This window comes from Euleptes europaea, chromosome 7 (assembly GCF_029931775.1).
Source record: "Euleptes europaea isolate rEulEur1 chromosome 7, rEulEur1.hap1, whole genome shotgun sequence".
NCBI lineage: Eukaryota > Metazoa > Chordata > Lepidosauria > Squamata > Sphaerodactylidae > Euleptes > Euleptes europaea.
This window is the reverse complement of record NC_079318.1, coordinates 11871488-11893796: the sequence shown is the minus strand read 5'-3', so window position 1 is coordinate 11893796 and position 22309 is coordinate 11871488. Positions and strand designations below refer to the sequence as shown.

The window sequence follows — 22309 nt, the reverse complement described above, 5'->3', positions numbered from 1 at the left end:
TTATTTAATGTCCATAAATAGTCCCTGTTGTTCATTTCTGCATGTATTTTTATCTATAGCTTTCAAATAAATACATAATGTAAATCATCTATAGCTTTCAAATAAATACATCATACATAGGAAACTAGAAGCCCATTCCTGAGCCTAAAGGACGAAAGTCCTTTGGAGGCCAGGAAGGGGCTGCGCCGGTGTTTGGGCCCCCTGCGCTGGTGCCCATACCGCTTACACCACCCAGGGTGGCATGGACGCCAGCGGGGAGGCCTGAACGCCATCTTCCTGGTGCTGCTGCTGTGTGCTGTCTTTCCGGGGGTGTTCCCGGGGCGTTCCTGTGCAGGGCCCGGGGAGGAGCCGCCTTTAGGCGGCCTCCAAAACCCTTTTGGCCCCGGAACACCCCCTTTCTATTTTCCCGTGGTGTAATCCCCGTGCAGCCCTATGGAGCAGTTGCACAGGTTTTTGCGGGAAGAGGGAAGTTATGGCCTGTGGGGGGGGGGCGCAGCAATGGAATGGCCTGAAGAAATGGTTATTTTTCTTATGACAAATGTAAGAAAATCAGTAAGCTGTTTAATTTTTTTTTAAAAAAAACTCTTACCTTTAGATGCAAAAAGCAACCAATACTGTTGATCAGTTGCAAGATCGTTTGCCAGACAGCTCAATAGAAAAGGCCTCAAAGAATGAACTTCTGGATCTTCTGGATTACCACAGTAATTTCACTCAGGAGTTAGAACAGCAGTTATCATCACTGGGACTGCTCAAGCAGTCTGCTCGTAACATGCTTTGGGACATTGAAGTAGAATCTGGCTCTGAGGAACAGATGCCCATCATGCAAGAAATCAAAGCAATGCAAGACAGATGCCTTAAGTAAGTAAAAAAATATTAATTTTAAAGTAAAGATATTGTCTCTAACCAGAGCCCAATGTATCGAATGTGGTTCCCTTTGCTGGATGCAAGAAATTAAGCAATACCATCAAAGAATGGGCTTCTACCATTATGGAAGATCAATAATTGTGGCTGTTAATCAATTAAAGGTTACAACGCTGACAAGAGCAGATTGTTTATATGTAAAATACAAAATGTGTTCTCGGTTGCATTTTTCTTTTATTCTGTGAACTACGTAAAACAGTTACTAACAATCTTAAAGGCTTGGAAAGTGTGAGATGAAATATATTAAATGCTTCCCAGATTGTAAAAAGACTTTTTGTGTTTTGAAGCATGCAACAAAAGGTGAAAAGGAGCAGCAAAGTGGTTAAGCAAGAACTCAAGGACCGTGAAGAAGTTGAAAGAGAGATTAGTAAAGTGCAATCTTGGATTCAAGATACCAGAGAATATTTATTGAATCCCACAATAGAAGTAGATGCTCAGCTTGAAGAACTACAGGTATGTCAGGCTTATAGTGGTCTTAGGCTCCTTAGCGTTATCACATGGCTTTCTGCTAATTAACACTGACAGCATGATCCTCTGCGCATGTCCTCACAAGACCTTCTTCCATGCTGTGAGAGCTTGCCTTGGAATGTGTTCCTCCGCAACAAACCATAACAGAGGTTGTCTTGTCGGTGAGGCTGCTCTATGTAAAAAGGGTTCTTTTAGGGTATGAAGTTCAAATTCTACTTGTTTAATCTAACCCCTTAGCCTAATGCAGGGCATCCTACAGCAAAAAGCTCCTTGACAGATGCCAGTTACCTTTTTGGAAAAGAAATCAAGAGAGGGGATTCCATAACTGTATTAAGGAGATGGCAGTGCTGAACAGCACAATATAAAACAATCCTATCCATGTCTACATTTCCCCCTAAAAACACCATTTATTGATCTTCTTATGAATTGTAATCAATGATAGTGTTAGTGAATGGTGGCCAAGCAATTTCCTGAGGTTAAAGTCTTCTTATGACCAAAAACTAGCTTTCCATTTTAATCTGCCCATCTGTTTAGTACATTTGTATCCTGCCTATCCTCCAAGGAGCTCAGGGTGGTGTGCACAGGTCGTCTCTCCTCCATTTTATCCTCATAACAAGCCTGTGAAGTAAGCTGAAGCACATAAAGGAGCCACTGCTCCATGACAGAGATAGGATACAGAGCTTAACAGACCAACAGGTGGGCAAAAGTGGATACAGAGGTTCTCCAGCATCATGGCCAGTAGCAGCACACCAATGCTAAGCTGCAGGACAAAGGTTAGAGAGTACATGATCTGAAGTGTTTCTGCTGGAATGACCTAGAGCGTACTGAGAACTGAAATACTTCTGCTGGAAGATAGGTGCCTATTTCAAGGAGATCAGTCTTCAATGAAAAAAGCAATGTGCAGTTTTTTAAAACCTTAGAATTATTTAGATTTGCTCATTATTTTGATAAACTATCAAATGGATGACAAAAAAATCTAGACTGAATTATGCATTTTAATTTCAAACTTTAAACCTTAACCATATTTATTTTTCTTCTGCGTTCCCTACTAGGGCCTCCTCACTGAAGCAACTGTTCACTGCCAGGCTGTTGAGAAAATGGCTGAACAGCAACAGAATAAATATTTAGGACTTTATACCATTTTGCCTTCTGAGCTTTCTCTCCAGTTAGCAGAAGCAGGATTGGCACTTGTAAATATACATGAACAGGTAAGACCCACACTGTGTATTTCATGAAAATAGATGTAAGTGTATAGGAGGTAATTCATGGGTTCAATGAAGCTTGCCCACTTGATTGGTCTTAGCCACATTTGAGCAGAGTAACACGAAGAAGAACCCTGTGGCACAGAGTGGTAAGCTGCAGTACTGCCGTCCAATCTCTTCTCATGACCTGAGTTCGATCCAGATGGAAGTCGGTTTCAGGTAGCCGGCTCAAGGTTGACTCAGCCTTCCATCCTTCCGAGGTCGGTCAAATGAGTACCCAGCTTGCTGGGGGTAAAGTGTAGACAACTGGGGAAGGCACTGGCAAACCACCCCGTAAACAAAGTCTGCCTAGTAAACGTTGGGATGTGACGTCACCCCATGGGTCAGGAATGACCTGGTGCTTGCACAGGGGACCTTTATCTTTAACACAAAGATCTTTTTTTGCAACAATGAGCTTCTTTGTGATTCCCATGTATACACCCAACTGTTCCACTTCTCTCCTAATTGTGTGTGTGTGTGTAAAGTGCCGTCAAGTCACAGTTGAGTTATGGCGACCCCTTGGGGTTTTCAAGGCAGGATACATTCAGAGGTGGTTTGCCATTGCCTGCCTTCGTGTGGGCTGAGTGAGTTCTGAGAGAACTGTGAGAGAACTGTGACTGGCCCAAGGATATGGAGCAGGCTTCATGTGGAGGAGTGGGGAATTGAACCCGGTTCTCCAGATTAGAGTCCACCACTCTTAACCACTAAACCACGCTGACTCTCTCTCCTAATTACCTGTCTGCAATTTACTTACTTGGTTGTAGACCTGCTGAGGAAGTCCAGAAGGAGTGCTCCATTGAATCCTATGTAATTTTCTCCCTTGCATTCAGGAGTGCTTCTAAGATTACGTCACAAAACTCTTGTAGAATAAGTGCTTATATGCAAAACAAAAACATTCTGTTAGTCTCTTTAGTGCCACAGTATTTTTAAATAACATAAGTAAATTCAAGTCTCTATAAATACAACAACAATAATCTATATTTCTAGATATGTCAATCATAGTCATTTAAGGTTGGATCCAGTGTTATAGGGAGCAGAAGCAGGGAAGATCTACTATCCTTGTGTCAGTGGATGTAGGGCTGTTGAAAAAAAAATTCGGTATAGTTTGGATTCATCCGAATTCGGCCCATCTGGATTCGGGATATGCCAAAGTCCGAACTCCCCCGCTTCGGATCCGTGCAATTCGGCGCGAATTCAAAGTTCGGGAAAAGAATTCGGCCAAATAAAGCCATTAAAAACACAACTGCGCCTTTCCGCGGCTCCGGGAGGGCATTTTTGGGGGTAGAGGTCCCAAACTTTCAGCGGAGCTTCAAAGGACCCTTCTTGCAAGACCCCCCAAGTTTTGTAAAGATTGGGTCAGGGGGGGCTGAGATATGGGCCCTGAAAGGGGTCCCCCCACCCTTAATGTGCATCTCTGAGCAGAGCTTGCCGCCCACGCACAAAGCTCCCAGCCCCGACAAACAGCTGAGCTGCGGGAAGCAAGGGCAGGGCAGGTGCGAAGAAGTTTGCAAAGCAACACAACTGCAAAGCAACACAACCATGCAAAGCAACACGTTTGCAACCATGCAAAGCAACACCTGACACCTGGGAGTTTGCAAACCATGGAAAGGGACAGAGGCAGCTAGCTATGCATAATGAGAAGGAGGGGGTGGAATTTCCCCTTTTGCATCAGACTCTAGTCGGGACCAGGAAAATGCATTCTTTAAGTCACCATTTGAAAACCAGTTTTGAGCAAGCATCAAAATAGACCTAACCGATCTTATGAACGAGGGAAAACCTGAGGACACACAACTGAAGCCCCCCCTCAAACCAGGGAGAGAGAGACTCGAGGGGGCACACACACCCCAGGCAGAATGGGTGAAAGCCCCCTTTGGCTTCCCCCCCCAGAAACTGCTCCCTCCCCACACACACACAGACTGTGCTTCCCCCCCCCCCCACAAACACACAGGAGAAAAATTATAGATTAAAGCCCCCAAAGGGGTCTTACTGTGGCTGTCTTCTGTTCAATCAGGAGGGGCTGGGAGGACTGGGTAATCCAATATGATTCTATTTAAGCACGGGAGGTTTTGCCTTGGATTTGCTGCTCTGGAAATGCAAACAGGATCGGGTGATCCATTCATCCCAGTAGGGAAAAGGGGAAAGCCCATATCTCGGGACCCCCTGACCCAATGTTTACAAAACTTGGGGGGTCTCTTAAGAAGGCTTGTCTGAAGCTATGTTGAATGTTTGGGGGCTGCACCCCCAAAAATGCACCCCCTGCAGCCACGGAAAGAGAAAAGGGGGGAGCCCATATTTCTGCCCCCACTGAACCCAATCTTTACAAAACTTGGGGGGTCTCTTAAGGCTTGTCTGAAGCTATGTTGAAAGTTTGGGGGCTGCACCCCAAAAAAAGCGCCCCCTGCAGCCACGGAAATGGAAAAGGGGGAAGGCAAAAGAGGTGGAGCCCATATCTCGGGACCCCCTGACCCAATGTTTACAAAACTTGGGGGGTCTCTTAAGTAGGCTCGTCTGAAGCTCCGCTGAAAGTTTGGGGTCTCTACCCCCAAAAATGCACCCCCCTGCAGCCACAGAAAGGAGCGAATGTGCACACGCACCCCCCCCCCCGAGGATTTCTCTCTCTTTCTCTCCCCGGCCGGGCCGTGTAGCAGCTGATTCCTCCAGTACTCAATCCTGACTGATTGGCCAGAAGAAGACCCAGCTTGGCCACCGATTGGCCGGGGGAGAATGCTGCTTACTGACGGTTATGCTGCTGTGCCCTGAATTTGCCGAATTTATTCGTGAACTCCCGAACTCGCTGAATTCGGCTCCCCCGTTTTCCCACCATTTTTGAGTTCGGTTCCAAACTAAAAACCGCCGAATCAGGGGAAATTCGGCTGTTTTTCGGTTCGGGCCGAACCGAATCGACAGCCCTAAATGGATGAGTGGGCCCATGTTTTTAGGCCCTTATCAACATGCCATCAACCAGTATGCTTAACTGTTCTTTTTGATTTTTTGACAGATTCAAGCCAAAGAAAAAGAATGTCAGCAGAGCAAAATATTAAATCAAGAATTTGGTCAGAAAATTCAGGGGTTAGCAAAAGATCTTAAATCATTTCTGTTCAAACTGAAGGAGAAGACAGATAACATAACACAAGCTAAAACTGATCAAAAGGTAAATAAAAATTGTGTATCAAATAGAACCTTCCTTATTTAAGATACTAGTGGAAACAGAGTTGTACTAAATTACTATATTCTAATTTATTTTGCCTTCTGAAATCAAGTGAAGAATGGAGAGAGTGGGGCGATATTTTCTTGTATCTTCGAAGTGGCAGAAAGCTCGTTCAGTGAGCCTGATATGATACTGTATTCTGTTGAGACTTTTGTAGTAATGGTTAGTTTGAAGATCTCAGTATATCAGTTGATTTTTCATCATCTAATAGCTTTCAGCTGAACACATGAACCAACTACAGCATTATTTTGAGGGGACACGTGGTGATAGGAAGTTCCGTGTATAGTGTTGTATATGTGGTGTTTCATTCACACAGGCAACTTATCACATGATGTTGCAGACACTATACATGTGTGAAAGCCATAAACAGACTGAGGATAGCAATCTGTTATGTTACTCTTTGTGTCCTTTTTTTCTATGCATGATTCTTTTTTTAGTATATAACTGAAGAGAATAAAATACTTCATTGTGCATATTTATAGGTGAAATGCTGCAAATACTTAGGATTAACATACATACAATGAAGATACCCATGTCAAATTCTGTATGCTTTTAGATCATTCAGTAAGGTTTCTTGGTATTATCATATACTATTTCTCATAGCTATGCCATGTTGACAAACATATAATTTGAACGTAATGCAATATTAATTAGTCTTTTTAGTGTGGGAGGAAAATTATCAGTCACTCTAATGAAACTGAACTAGAAGCCTGGTAAGAACAACAGCCAGATCCAAATCCACTCTCTTGCTTAACAACAAAACCCTTGCAAAGAGTATAATGCAACTAACAAGACTTTGAAAGGAAATAATAATTATATAGTGTTTTTTTCCCTGGTAAATTTTCCATTCTAGGTTCTTGGAGAAGAGCTGGACAGATGTAACATAGAACTGGTAGAACTGGATGCAGCCATCCAAGACTTTGCTGAGCAAAATCCTCAGCTAGCTAAACAGTTGGCTGGCCAGATAGGCAAACTGACAGGACTCCATCGGCAAGCTGTTAGACAGGCTGAGTACAGGGCATCCAAGCTGAGACAGGTATAGTATCAAATTATTTTGCTATGTTTGAAGGTAGCACAAGCAGCATGGGGGGACACATTTTGGACTGCCAAGGGAAGGGGAATCAGTGAAAATTGCTCTCCTCCTTGTGCCTATGGACATTCTAGGCGGTATCTCCTAATGTCCTAATTACTCCATATAGAATTTTAAAATAGCTACATCTAACTTAATAACATACCTAGTATATGTCTACATCAGATATACTAATTTTATTATGCTATATAACAGTAACCGAGAAATGTAAATGTTAAGAGACCATTAGAGCAGAAGTAAATAAAGTTGACAGAGTGACAGGTTGCTTATAGAAACAGCATTTTCCTCTACCAGGCCAAACTTCAGATTTATTTAATTACATTTTCCTTGCATTTGCAGGCCACTTCGCACATAGATGAATATAATGAGATGCTAGAGTTCATACTGAAATGGATTGAAAAAGCTAAAATCCTGGTTCATGGTAACATCACATGGAATTCTGCCGCTCAGCTTCATGATCAATTTATGTCTCATCAGGTTATTACACTTTTCAATTGTGTCTGAAGTAGGGACAAACCTGAAGGGGAGGGAGAGATGAACAACACAGACACACAAGACTGGGAGAATATCAGGCCACAACTTCATTGATTACAGGTTCCTCAGTACTTGGTGCAGCATAGGCTGGGGGCAGTGGGTGCAGCTGACATAAATTCTTCTCTCTTCAACTTAGGCCATGCTTGAGGAGTCTAGTGAGGTCCATGGAGATATTGAGGCCATGAACGAGAGGACAGAATATCTGGCAAGTGTATACTCAACTGAAGGAATGTATCAACAACTGTCAGAACTTGGGCGACAGACTGATGAGCTACAGCAAGTGATCAAATTGCGACTGCAAAATATTCAGGATGCTGCTAAGGTATAGGGGAGTGTTCTTCATAGCTAACTTATAACTAGGGCTATGCACTAGTAGACATTGGATGTACTGGTGTCAGGTGCTACGGAGATACTTATCAGTATACCCTGCCTGCCTGCCTTAACTAGGTATTTGCTATAGACCTTGTGGTGTCTTCATTTGAGAGCGGAGTGCTTCGTCAAAGTTCTTATGGGCAGGCCCCATTCAAATGGATGGAAGACTCCCATGTCTTCCAGTAGGGCTTGTGCAGGACAATTTCACAGTGGATTGTGTTCTTATAGTAAAATTGCATAGTTAAATCATGTGGAACACTCTGCCCCAGGATATGGTGATGGCTGCCAACTTGGAAGGCTTTAAGAGTGGGGGGTGGATACATTCATGGAGGATAGACTATCCATGGCTACTAGTCAAAATGAATACTATTTGTGATGCATACGTATTTTCTCCAGGATCAGAGGAGCATGCCTATTATATTAGGTGCTGTGGAACCCAAGCAGGATAATGCTGCTGCAGTTGTCTTCTTTGTGGGCTTCCTAGAGGCACCTGGTTGGCCATTGTGGTGTAGCCAGCGTGGTGTAGTGGTTAAGAGTGGTGGTTTGGAGCGGTGGACTCTGATCTGGAGAACTCCACATGAGCAGCAGAGGCTAATCTGGTGAACTGGATTTATTTCCCCACTCCTCCACATGAAGCCAGCTGGGTGACCTTGGGCTAGTTACACTCTCAGCCTCACCCACCTCACAGGGTGTATGTTGTGGGGAGGGGAAGGTGATTGTAAGCCCATTTGATTCTTCCTTAAGTGGTAGAGAAAGTCGGCATATAAAAACCAACTCTTCTTTTTCTTCATTGTGTGAACAGACTGCTGGACTTGATGGGTCTTGGTCTGATCCAGCAGGGCTTTTCTTATATTCTTATGCTCTTATACCTTTCTATGATTTATATGTATTAATCATAGAAAAAGTGTATTGTAAACTCACCATTCTGACAGCATACTTCCCCAAATTCTGAAGTCTAAGAGTCTTCTTACACGCCCCAGTCCAGTAATGTCTTGCTTATACAGGTATCCAAACACGCACAGAACTCTATGGCCTTTAAGGGACATTCCATTCACTTCTCCAGAGGAAAACAACTCTGCAGGCATATAGAAGTGTGAATTAGTAGATTGGGAAAGCCATTGTGTGTCCATGCTCATTGTATGTATCAACACTCATATCAAGAACTGAATCAAACGGTACACTTGAATATGATGGATAAAGTATTGGAAAATTCATATGGTAAGCTGTCCTTTTCCAGTTCGTGAAAAGCAGGTGATTACATTATAATATCATTTTCTGAGATGTGTTTTGCTTTTGTTTTTACCAGGATATGAAGAAATTTGAAACTGAGGTAAAAGCTCTTCAGTCAGCTTTAGAGCAAGCCCAAACCACCTTGACATCAACAGAGATAGGTCGTTTGAGTCTTAAGGAACAACTTTCTCACCGACAGGTAAGCTGATTATATCATTAAGATTTGCACGAAGATTGCTGTGAATAATTCATTCTGGTGTCACTTGAGTAAGCTTGCTCAGATTGCTAGGCATAAAGCATTACTTATGTTGGGGGACAATGTCTGGAGTAATATTTTTTCTGTATTGAGACAGTGTTTGGGTATGATGTTAATCAGCTTAGTAACTGTGAGAGGGACTCCTTTTAGAACTAGTCCTGTCAACCAATAGATCCACGTATTTATTTATTTATTTATTTTACTTCTACTTCACCTTTGTTGCTGAGACACAGCAAAATACAAAATTAGAAGAACAAGGGGGGAAAGGAAACATTATAACATACACCGTAAAGCTATTAATGCTTAAATCTAATAAACACTAATCTGAAAGATAACATAAAACCTTTTGGTAATGAATGACAATTCTATGATCATAGCATGGGTTTGTTACATCCATCATTAATAGCTTTTTAAAAGTATGTGAAAACCTTGAACTATAAAAATTCATTTTGAGCACATCCTGCCCTTTCACAATTTAATGGTCAATAGTCTGCCTTGTATTTTAATATTTTGACTGGGCTCATTTTAGTGGAAGGCTCTTCTAGTTTATAGCAGCATGGGTTTATTATTTGCCCATCTGATTTCCAGCATCTGCTTTCTGAAATGGAGTCACTGAAGCCAAAAGTCCATGCAGTGCAAGCCTGTCAAAGTGCTTTACGGATTCCTGAGGAAGTGGTCACCAGTCTACCAATATGTCACACTGCCCTGAGGCTGCAGGAAAGTGCTAGTCATCTGCAGCACACAGCTATTCAACAGTGCAACATAATGCAGGCAAGTGCCATCCACAGGGGGTAAACTCCATACATGAAGAAATGTTTCCTTGTCTTAACAGCCTAAATATAAATATATTTTGAATTGAAGTGTTCATACAGAGTTGTATTATTCAATTAACAGCCTATAGGTGAGAGCCAGCCTAGTGTAGTGGTTAAGGTGTCAGACTAGGATCTGGGAGACCCAGGTTTGAATCTCCATTCTGCCATGGAAACTTGCTGGGTGACCTTGGGCGAGTCGCATACTCTCTATCTCAACCCTGGAAAGTATTTGGATGGGTGATCTCCAAGGAATATCAGGGGTGTGACGCAGAGGAAGGCAATGGCACTCTGAATATCTCTTGCCTTGAAAACCCCGTGGAGTCACCATAAGTCAGCTGTTACTTGATAGCAAAAACAAATAATCAGACCACAGAAGTTATCAAATAGTTTCCTCCCACTCTCCAAAGGTGTAAATGTTTTGTGGCTGTTGTTTTCTAGGGGTTTTTTTTTTTTACTGTAAATTTCCTCTTCTTATTTCTTGAAGATTCTGGTTCATTTTCTTGCTCAGCCCCCTTGCTGACTGCTCGCTTCTTTTACTTTGGTCTTTTATGCATGGGAATTTTACCTTGGGTTCAACTCCCTTGGCCCACACTTTTCTGATCTGAATTCTCAAAATCCTATGCATGGTGGTTGTTTGCCCCAAAGAAAGTCCTGGCGTTGCAGGAGTAAATTTTTGTAATGCAGAATCACCATAACAAATCCGGAGCGTCTGAGTCCCTGCCCCTTGAAAGCGCTGCTTTGTAATTGGCTGTAGACTGCAAAGGGATGTACTAAAAGGAATTACAGGATTGCCCACTGGAAACAATGGGAGAGGCCGGAAGGTGGGAGCCAGGATTGCCAATTGACTTGCATGGGCTCCATTGAAATACATTACAGCTCAAAGACAGTTGCAAAGAAAATGTGTAATGGGTTTTCCATTAAGGGCACTTGTTCCAGATAGACTACTTTGGCACTGGATTGATAGCCCCCAGAGTGCACCATCATTCCTCTCTGAAAGCTGTAATTCCAGTCCCAGAGCACAGATTCTATTCCCAGGGACCATTATTCCACTCTGGGGGCTGTCAATCCAGTGCCAGAGTAGTCTATCAGGGCAAAGTGACCTTAGTGGAAAATCCATTTCGCATTTTCTTTGCAACTGTTTTTGTGCTGTTATGTATTTCAATGCAGCCCATGCAAGGGCAGCTAAGTTGGTCCCTGATTATGCAAACACTTGCTGGAGGAGGAGGGGGAAAACCCTGGCTGCCTTAGGGGCATAAATAGCTACAATTTGAATCGAGTTGATCTCAGAGCAGACTTTATATTCTGTTCATGGCAAAATAGGGATGGAAAATTCATGCATAACTCCAAGGAACAACCGAGTCAGTCTGGGGGCGAACATGAGTCAAAGTATCCATGCATAAAGGACTAATAATTCTTTTTTTCCTTACATCCTTCTAAAATACAATGATTATGTGTTACAACTAATTTTTCCAATGATGATCTGAAATTACATTTAGGACCTCTGGTTCCTTTATTTCTCCTGTGGCATCTGCCTTTAGGAAATCTCATGCAGTAACTGGAGAAAAAGGCAGCCAGTTAAAGTATCTGACAGGATTTTTGTGCATTTTCTTGTATGCTTTTACTATAATTATTTCTCTTTCTCTGTAGGAAGCAGTTATACAGTATGAGCAATATGAACAGGAGATGAAACATTTGCAGCAATTGATAGAGTCAGCTCATAGGGAAATCCAAGACAAGCCCATCGCAACAAGTAACATCGAGGAATTGCAAGCCCAGATTTTACGCCATGAGGTAATTTGGCTGAAATCAGTCTACAATTGTGCAATGTTTATTTGTGCTACGCTGAATCTGAAAATCATTTTCCTTCCCCATTGCCCAGCAAGCATGCTGGATATCAGTCAGCTCATTGCCTGTTTTGGTCTGTGCTGTCCTCTCTCTTCCCACTCCTAGTACATACAAGGAAAGGCAGCTCCTTGCAGATGGGATATACAAAAGAGGCTGCTATGCCCAATGCACCCTAACCATTTTCTGTAGATGTACTACTACGTGCACAGCACTTCCTTCCTCCATCACAGTTGCTGAAAGGAATGTCCCATTGACTCCAGTCAGCATTCAAAAGCATTGGGGGAACTTTAATTATGACCACTAAATAGCCAAATTATGCCATCAGAGTTGCACTGTGACATCTACCTTAGATGACTTAGATGTGACTGTGCAGCATGTGTGAGGAAGTGCTGTAGTAGAGCTTCTTGTGTAGTTTGTGGTTGCAAGGTGCAATGTTTCTGAATCTGCAATTGCTAAATGTATTTATAGGACAGTCACATGAATGTTTTCCTTAAATTTAATGGAATACATAAACATCTCAAGGCAAACATAAATCCCCCATATTGTGTTTCAAAAATTGCCTCTACCTTTCTGAGTTCCTCTTCTCTTCACATGCTAATAACTAAGAGTGCAATCCTGAAGGGGGGATAGTTGGGGGCAGCCAGAGATGGCACAGCTGCCCACCTCCAGAGCGGAAACCCCGTGGAACTCTCCATAGAATTCCACGGGGCTACACCAGCTATTTTGCAGGCGTAACTCAACTCCTGAAAAAGGGGGTGTTTCTAGGCCAAGAGGGCTTAGCAAGCTGGCTAACATCAGCTCCACCCCCAGGAATGCCCCAGCAACACCCCCATCAGTGCCGGTGCAAAGCCTTGTGCCGAGAAAACGCTGCTGGCAAAGTAACGCCAGCACCTGAGCTTTGCGCTGCCACTTGGCTCCCCTATGTCGACGTAAGTGCCCCTGCGCCAGTGTCTGTGCCCACTTATCTAGTGCAAGTGGCACTTACACCAATGTAGGGATCACACCAGCTCCTGAATAGCTCTGCCCCCTTTCAGGATTGCTCTGTGTTAATCATGGGTTTGGTTTTGTTCAGTGTAATGTTTTTCCCAAAGACTTGGTAGTGTGAGAATAAAACTGAATTAATAACTCGTTATATGGAAATAAATGGAACATTATATGGAAATAAATGGGAACATTAGTGGGGTCACTTGACTCATGACAAAATGTGTTCTCACACAATATTGTGGCGAGCTTTGGACTGATCCTTGTTCACAGCTTTCTTTATATTAGTGAAAATATAAAATGAATACCAGTTTTTTTCCAGAAATAAAGCCACCAATACAGTAAACTTGGTTAACATTATGTGGTGCCAAAGTGTGAAGGTTTGTCCTTATAAGGTAACGAGCAAATCATCCTATGTGTTTATTTGCTTGCTTAAAACAATTCTATATTTTCTCACAGGGGCTCTTGAGGTAGTTTTTGATACTATCATAAAACCACAAAACAGAACAGCAAAAACATACAAAATATTGTAATGTAGCGTCATACTTTGAATAAAAACAGAATTTAAACAATTCTAAATGAGACACCAAACAGCCTTAATTGCCAAATGCTTGGGAGATTAATACCATTTTCACATAGCACCTAAAACTCATTACACAGACAAGGTGCCACTTCTGTAGTGAGGAGAGCAGGCTACTCAGTAGAGAGCAACATGCTGGGTTTAAGATTCTTCCAACAGTCTGAAATCTTAACTATGGTAATTCACATGTAAATAGCCCTTTCATTGCTTATAACAATCACCGCTAGAGGGCACTAGTGTTGCAAGGAATTTTAATGTGTTTTCCCTACTGCCTGTAACTTGATGTAGTTTATTTATATAATTACTTATGGTCCACTTTTCTCACTGAAGGCCACAAACTAAATGTTATTGTTTTCCACAATGCAGCTGTAAGGGAACAACTTCTAAATAAAAGGAGGAAAGTGAGAATGCGAAAAAGCCCATAATCTGAATAATCTATAAAAACTAAATTGACAGATATAGAATCACCCTTTATTCCATCCAGCTATGCCTCCCATGCCACCCTCTGCTTGCCCCTTTCCCTCTCCTGGGGTCAGGCTTTCCCAGCCTGGTGAACCTGACAGTACTGCAGAGTCTGCTTGATTTTTGCACAGCCTGCAGCTGGTGTGTGTTTTTCCCTGGCTGGCCGCCCCCCTTGCTGCCTGGAACCATGGAAGTTCCTAAGAGCCTGCAGCTGGCAGCTTTTCCGATCTGGCCTCCCCCATTGCCATCTGGAGCCATGGCATTGGGAGGCACAGTTGAGTGCTCTTGGGCACCCTGCAGGGATTCTACGCTGCCTCCCGCCTTCCAGCTGCTGTGGCATGCCACCAGGCTCCGTGCTGTTTCGCCACCCCACACGTGGGTGAAGCGGCGGCATTCCCCCTCCTCTCATGTTCTCCAGGAGAGGTAGGTGCAGGGGAAGGCCGGCAGGGGTTGGGGCTGGGGAGTATGGACACGGAGGGACATTTGGACAATACACAATCCCATTCTCTCTACTGGAGCCTTTTCCTGAATCATTCTAATGCTGCCATTTATCCATTATAAAAAATACCCTCCTGAACAGTTTTGTTTTACATAGTTTGTGAAAACCCAAAAATACGGGAGGTGACCTCCTCAAACAGGCCACTCTATGGAGTGCAGGCCACTACAGAGAATGCATATGTACAGGCAGTTGTTGATCTTGCCCATTTGCAGAGTGGCACCTGTAGAAGGACCTTTTCAGATGAACAAAGTTGTCATGGTAGGGCATAGAAGAACAGATAGCCTTGCAGATATGAGGCTCCAAGGCCATGAAGGGGTTTGTACATGATGGCCAGTACCTTGAATTGAACCCAGTAACTAATGGGCAGCCAAATGAGTTACTTCAGAATGCATATAATATGCGTGCTTCACCTAGTTCCTGTTAATAACTGAACTACAGCATTCTGCACTAACTGGAGTTTCTGAATTGATTTTGAGGGGAGACCTATACAGAGTGCATTACAGTAGCCTTGTCTTGATGTTACCGTGGCAAGGATCCAGGTGGGCCAGATCAGCTAAATCAATGTAGGGAGCCATCTTTCCAGCTAAACTAAGTTCATAGAATCATAGGCCATTTATGCTTAGTTATTAGCTGCATGATCTCCATAGAACTGCCTTGGGTCTTCTTTTGAGTTATTCATGATTTTCCGTCCTCCAGGGGTCACCATGCGGCTTCCCCGCACTTGTCCTGCTGTTTCAGGAACCTCTTTTACTGCAATTTTAAATTTTGCCTCGATCCCAAAGCGAAACTGATTGAGGCAATTTCCATGAATAGTCTCACCTTTGGGTTTTCTATTACCCGCCCATTCTCGTTTGCAGAAAATGGCCACTTTGGCAATTGGACTCTATGGCATTGAAGTCCCTCCCCTCCCCAAACCCCGCCATCCTCAGGCTCTGCCCCCAAAACCTTCCACTGGTGGCAAAGAGGGGCCTTGCAACCCTATCTATAGTGCCATATACTGTCAATAAACCTTTAACGGCATATCCAATATTACAAAGAGGAAAAAAACAGTATAAATACAACTATCAGCTAAAAAAAAGCTAAAACAAACATAAAATCATAACAGAGTTTCCCAAATTTTTCATTGTTAACACATCAACTAAGAAATTGGCCACCGCCACAGTGATCTCTGCTGTTGTATCATTCAATAAAATTTGACATTTTATTTTATTAGGAAGATAATATTTAGAATGTATCCAAGTATTTAACCATTTCTTCCTATGGGACGCATATAGTTAGCAATCTAGCAATATGTGCTCAGGAGCCACATTCACATTTCCGTTCATGTTAATTTTGAAACCTTCCATATAACAACTTTGATGGGAAGGCATTTACTCGCGCAAGAGAAAAAACTCTGCGATGGCTAGGAGTATCAAGATTGTATAGATAATGGGGGATATATCCCACAACATTCTTAAGTTTTAGTATAGCTGATGAACAGACAGGGGGTTGAGACGGCTGTATTTTTTGAAGTTCAATATCTAAAAGCCTCTGTTTAATTGTCTTAAAAATATATACTTCTGAGGAGAAAGTTAACTCCTCCAGGGAAATGCCAATGGATCTTATTTTATATCGAATTTTATGATCCCAAGAGGTATTATAAATTTTCTTCAATAAAAAAACACAGAAGCGAACCATCATCAGTATTAAAATACAGTTTAAGCCAATAATGAATAATTAACACCCATGCCTTATTTTCAATTAAATTTAATCCTAATTCAGAACACAATGCATAATAAGAAACACAGTTTGGGAAGCCCATAATTTGTCTAAAAAAGGATGCTTGAATCACCTCCACTTCACGATTAAAAGCGTTAAACCATATAGGAACCCCATAAAGAACCTGAGGTAAAATTTTAGAGTTAAAAACTTTAACAGCGGCAGGAACAAATTGATTTCCTTTGGAAAAAAAGAAGGCTTTTAATTGATTGGAAGACAATTTCCCCAAATTAATAGACCTTCTCCTATGAGTTGCCCATTGAAGGTTAAAATTAAATGTAACCCCCAAATATTTATAACACTTAACTTGTTGGATCTTATTCTTACCTATATGCCATCTATAGGGGATCCACTTTCTATTAAAAACCATAACATTGGACTTGGAATAATTAATTTTGAGCTCATTAAGATTGCAGTATTTCTCAAAGACCATCAAATAACACTGAACGCCAACTTTGGTAAAAGATAGAATTGCTGTATCATCTGCATATAGAAGGAAAGGAAGTGCCATACACATAACTGCAAGATGAAGAATTCATTGAAAACATATTTTATCATAGTGTCATTAGTCTACAAATGCTATATAAAATGAATGGAGCTTTTCCAGCATGATCAAGGACATTATGGTGAATGCTGTAATCCCTTCTCACATATTTTAGAAATGTAAATCAGTAGCCTTACAATGTGCAGCCTTGCTACTATTCCCAGAAGTGTTATTACCTTTTAAATTGAAACTTATGTCATCAGTGACAATTGACATTATGAACTGAATCATTTTTCCAGTGCCTTTGCAAGCTCATTTTTGTTTGATGATTGCAATAAGTCCCGTCTATACAAATGCAAGTATTACTAAGAAGTAAAGGAGTTAAGCAACCAAAAATGCCTGGACTGAAATTAAATATATTTTCTTGTCCCTGATTTCAGATATGGTGCCTGAACTGAACTGTGATATCCCTTACTCAAGTTAAGATATCAAATAAGTCACCCATGTCCATTCCTGTCAGGATCTTATGTGTTTGAACAACCTCCTGGCTTACTTAAATTGCTAATTTATTCACATCTTCCGTGTTTCTCTCTGAATCTTACTGAAATCTGAAGAAACAAGTGTATAATTAGCAAGGCAATCGGGCAAGATTCCCAACATACAGTTTGAATGGGAAAGTGCTCAGCCCTTAAAGCTATCAGATGGTTCACTCAATTAACTCCTTGTCTCACAGTAAAGAACGTTTCCACCAAAATGCTGAGCAACTGGTTTCTTCAGCTTATCAGACAGTGAAATTACACTTGCCTTTAGGCTTTCACTCCAGTTCAGCTTTTCATCAGCAGTTCTATACCTTGTTCATTTGCATTGCACATTATTGGCATCAAAAATGGCACCACTTCATTTTTAAATAACTAAAATATAACATTCTCCCTACCTTCTTTGTATGATGACTAAAATCTAAGCAAACTTCAGAGGAAAACGGAAAATGATTTGTTCATTTGTTTCAAACCATAAATCTAACATGCTGCTGTTCTGTTCATGGGTTTCCACGGAGACTGAAACAATAGCTCTGGCAAAAGTGTTCATTTCCCCCCCCCCTTCCCATGATCTTTTAAAAACACTGAGTTAACGTTTCTGAAAAGCTTTGTGGTGGAGTGCTAAAATCTTAAATTTTGTACATAGCACGTGGCCACAACAAAGCAAAATGCCATGACAAGTTCCAGGTGATACTAGAGCACTTTGGTCTTTGTCTGATGCCCTCCTTATACTTTGTCCATACTTGTGTGGACACTCCTGTCTCCATAGTTACTTCCGCAAGAATCCAGGTTTATGTAAAGGCATCTACCTGTTTGTCCCGAAGCCTCATTTGCATTCCATTCAAGGCCTCTCCACTGGGGATTTCTTTCCTGTGTGGGATGTAAGAGGGCTTTAGAATGAACCAAAGGGACAGAGGTCTTTACATACTCTTGGAATTGTGTAACACTAGCTGCAGACCCATGCAGGTAAGGTACGTGTACTGCTCTGATTTGAGGTGTGGACAGGGCTTTTAACCTTGTTTACATATTTGGAAGATAGAATATTGGCCAGCAATGTTTGTCATGAAGCATCAAACCCAAAATCCCCGTTCTATACCCCTATTAAAGTCACAGGTCCTCTATTGCATCTGGTCATTTTACGTACAGAAGAATTGCACCTCTTCTGGGTCCAACAGCCAATAGGGACCATTTAGATTGTCTCATCAATTATCTTCCTGAGATCACCTGAGCAGTATTCAGGTCATTGGGTACATTCCAACTGGTGTTGACAGCCAGCGTGGTGTAGTGGTTAAGAGCAGTGGTTTGGAGCAGTGGACTCTGACCTGGAGAACCGGGTTTGATTCCCCACTCCTCCACATGAGCGGCCGAAGCTAATCTTGTAAACCGTGTTCAGTGGCAGACGGGCCATTGTGTTAGCTTGCCCGATGGCAAGTGGGCCCTGTGGGTCCCTGATGAAGTGGGGCCCCTTAAACATTAAACAATATGTTAAAAATAAAAATCAATAAACATTAAATGATAGCCTTATAGTTGTGGGTGGGACCTCTTTGTCTCCTGGCAACCAATATTTTCAGACCCAGTCAGCCACTGACAATATTGGTTTCCCCACTCCTACACATGAAGCTAGTTGGGTGACCTTTGGCTAGTCACAGCTGTCTCAGCCTCACCTACCACACAGGGTGTCTGTTGTGGGAAGGGAAGGCAATGGTAAGCCGGTTAGATCCTTCCTTAAGTGGTAGAGAAAGTCACCATATAAAAACCAACTCTTCTTCTTCTTTTGTTTTGGAAGGTTCTCTGTGTTCCATGTTTTGTAGTGCAGTACTGGTTCAAGGAAGCATTGCCACTTTGCAGTCTTATTTAAGCTCAGTGGGTCTGATGCAGGGCTCCTGTTGAAATAAACGGGGGTCGTGCAGTAGTGGTTTGCCTTTCCAGCCTATTCCCTGGCAATTGTATATCGATAGAAAGTTGCTTACTTATAATTGATGCTGAGCCTGTATTTAAAAAAAAAAAAAAAACACATTGACTACTATAGGTGCCAAAATGAGGAAATTCAGTGCTTAGCTTAAAGCTGGTAAGGTGGCAACTGTTTTAAACTGCTGTCACTTTTGTGTAAGTGAATTAGAGCTAAAAGCTAATTTTACCTTCTGTTTCTATAACTCTCACAGCACAATGGTCTTCCAACACAGCATACATTTACTACAACCCTTACCAAATATTTGTGTTGGCCATATCTGTCAGTCATCATGCCCCAGTGCCATTCTTTTGTAATGCTAAGTTAGTATGATTTGTGATGCTGGTTCACACAGCAGTCAGTAAGCCTAAAATCCTAAATATATATTTGCTGCGGCAGCAAGACTTAGAACTGGAAGTTTAGTATCAAATTAGTTTGTGTTTATTTTTACCCAAGTTGTGACTTTAAAGATGCAATACAAAAATATAAGGGAAAAACAAGTACCCTGGGAAATAATGTTAAGATGCCAAATATGTTGCCATATCTGCTACTAATTTCAGTGTTTTAGAACGAAGCCAGAGGAAAGGCACAATGTGCATGGCAACCTTGTGCATTGCTCTCTGTTCTGTTCATTGTATTCAACTGGAGAGTACTGAACATTGCTTTTTTTGTTTTTGTACCTCAGGTTATCACATGACCTCATTTCCCTGGCATGCACTATGCGGGGACTTTCAGTTTGTTTTAGTATAGGGGGAGTGGGGGAGAGGGAGGGATTCTTTTCCCCTTTGTTTTTAATATAAAGATTCCAGGCAGAATAAGCCTCCCGTGAAAAATATAGCCAGATGCTCCTCCTATCCGCCCCAGGTAGAGGAGCTTTAGCAGTGCTTTTCCAGTTCCACTGCATAGATCTCTCTCTTCAGTGGCTTAGCTGTGTAGTGAGATGCAGCCTGACTTGTTCTTTTTGCTACAGTCAACATCCTGCCATTCAGCTACTGCTGTTGCTGATGCAGTAGCTGAATGGCAGAGAGCTGTGATTTTATTGGCTGACCTTAAAGAAGCAAGCCAGCCTCTCTAACGGAAGCAGAATTGCTGCTAGGTCTTACGCTGCATCTGAGTCTCACCGGGAAACATGTTTCCTCAGGAGCTGGCACAGAAGATTAAAGGCTACCAGGAACAAATAGCATCCCTGAATTCGAAGTGCAAGATGCTAACAATGAAAGCCAAGCATGCCACTATGCTTCTGACAGTGACAGAAGTGGAAGGACTTTCAGAAGGAATGGAGGAGCTGGATTCAGAAGAACTCCTTCCAACACACTCGGCTCATCCCTCTGTCGTTATGGTAAGCGATGACTGTGTAATTCGGCTGAGGTAGATGTCATTTGCAGTCATCCTTCCCACATTATTATACAGGCTGTTGCCTCAGCCCATGTTTCTGTACTTTAATGAGAAGACTGAGTGTTGCAGATTTAAAAAAACAACCTGAAGCTCATATTTATGCATCTGTGCCACTTCAGCTTTGCAAACCCTTTCCTTTTATCCCTTAGAAGCTCCTTGATCAATTGATCTTGAGCAGCATATATCTAGTGTTGGAGGGATATAAGGACTGAAACAAATCTTGCCACTGACAATGTAGCCTTGGGGTCCCTGTCGCTTAGTAAAAAAGGCATTATGTCAGTCACAGAGGAATTGGATTTGTATATTAAAAGGGGGAAAATATAGTGCGATCGAAGTTCCTCGTAAAAGCGACATTCCAAAAGGGCATGGGCTAATGTGTCAATAGAGCCAGAAGAGCAAGGGCAGATCCTGTCTGAGTATGGTATATTCAGAATTCTGCCCTGCATTACCATAGAAGGGTTAGCATTCAATCTAGCCAAGCAAAAAGCTCTACAGAGACGAGGAGTTGTCAGATAATATGTATAGGCAGGCAGACCACGTGGAGGGGGTATTCCGAAGAACTGGGATGAACAGACGCGACGAGCACGAAAAGTAGTGCTGTTATAATCAGTAATTATTTATGAAGAGAATAGAAGTCAGTTGGTGAAAAGAAAATGTGAACCTTTTTCTTATCTTTGGAAGTACCTGGGCAAGTCTTTTGTCACTTCAGCTGTTGAACCTGGAATAATAATTTGTCTCATATATAAAACCATATAAGTTTATATTTAGCTGGGGTGCTAAAGTGCTCCTTATCATTTATTTTTGCGGCATCCTAGTGTATATGGGTTGAGTGCCTAAGTGCAGAACTGAGAGTGGGGGAAATTAAAAAAACACACATTTATTTTAGCTCAGTGGAAATATTCCTGGAATAGGGGTTAAAAAGCCTTAATAAAGAAATACAGATCATTTATAGTTATATTTTATTGCTTTGAATATTTGTGCATATACATTTGCAATTTTCGTCAAATATTTATTATGCCAAGAAAAGCTAAATGCTTCTCTATTTTTATGTCCCAGTCATTGCTGAATGCACATCATTGGCTATTTTCTGTTATTTTTCTTCCTTCTCATGGCTTGTAGATGTTAAGAATTATTTTGCTTTTTAGTAATACTTAAATTCTTCAGTAGTAAATTGAGTTAGCAACCTGTCATCTTCTGTTTACATTGCTGTTTACAGTTTCTTGTAGGCAGAACAGATGAAAAAGAAGGCAAGATTGCTTTTACTCTTGTAGTTGTTCTGATAGAGAGAAAAAGACTGTTACTCTTATTGTGTCTGTTTTTCTTTCCTTACTAGAGCTAAAAGTAGCCTGGATATTTTTTTAATCAGGAAGGAAAAGAGTTTTTAAAAAACTCTCCTCCAGTGCCATGACCCTAATCCATACCAGGTCCATCCATTAGGGATGTACATGTAGATATTTCTGACCCAAAACAGTGCCAGAAATTCCCTGTCTTGTTTTAGATTGGAAGTAACCACAATGAAGCAAGATATTCCTGAAATTTCAGATTTTTTTCTTGAGATTATTTTGGCTGTTTTCAATGGGTGGTAGACCTGGCATCCACACTCCAGAGGCCAGGACTACTTCCACTGTTTTCAGTAGGTGGAAGTTCAGACATCAGATCTACCACTAGTAAACTCACTGTTTACCAATA

General features: G+C 41.8%; 1 protein-coding gene across 2 annotated transcripts in view; it reads left to right on the top strand.

Moving 5' to 3' along the window:
• Positions 1 to 22309, top strand: part of SYNE1 (spectrin repeat containing nuclear envelope protein 1) — a 437649-nt gene that overhangs the window by 266011 nt on the left and 149329 nt on the right. For both annotated transcript variants that reach the window (XM_056853653.1, XM_056853652.1), the window contains 11 exons: positions 596 to 858; positions 1209 to 1374; positions 2442 to 2597; positions 5629 to 5781; positions 6692 to 6874; positions 7268 to 7405; positions 7599 to 7784; positions 9141 to 9263; positions 9909 to 10095; positions 11784 to 11923; positions 20367 to 20564. In XM_056853653.1, the coding sequence (XP_056709631.1) occupies positions 596 to 858; positions 1209 to 1374; positions 2442 to 2597; positions 5629 to 5781; positions 6692 to 6874; positions 7268 to 7405; positions 7599 to 7784; positions 9141 to 9263; positions 9909 to 10095; positions 11784 to 11923; positions 20367 to 20564 (1893 nt within the window). The remainder of the gene's footprint in view (positions 1 to 595; positions 859 to 1208; positions 1375 to 2441; positions 2598 to 5628; positions 5782 to 6691; positions 6875 to 7267; positions 7406 to 7598; positions 7785 to 9140; positions 9264 to 9908; positions 10096 to 11783; positions 11924 to 20366; positions 20565 to 22309) is intronic.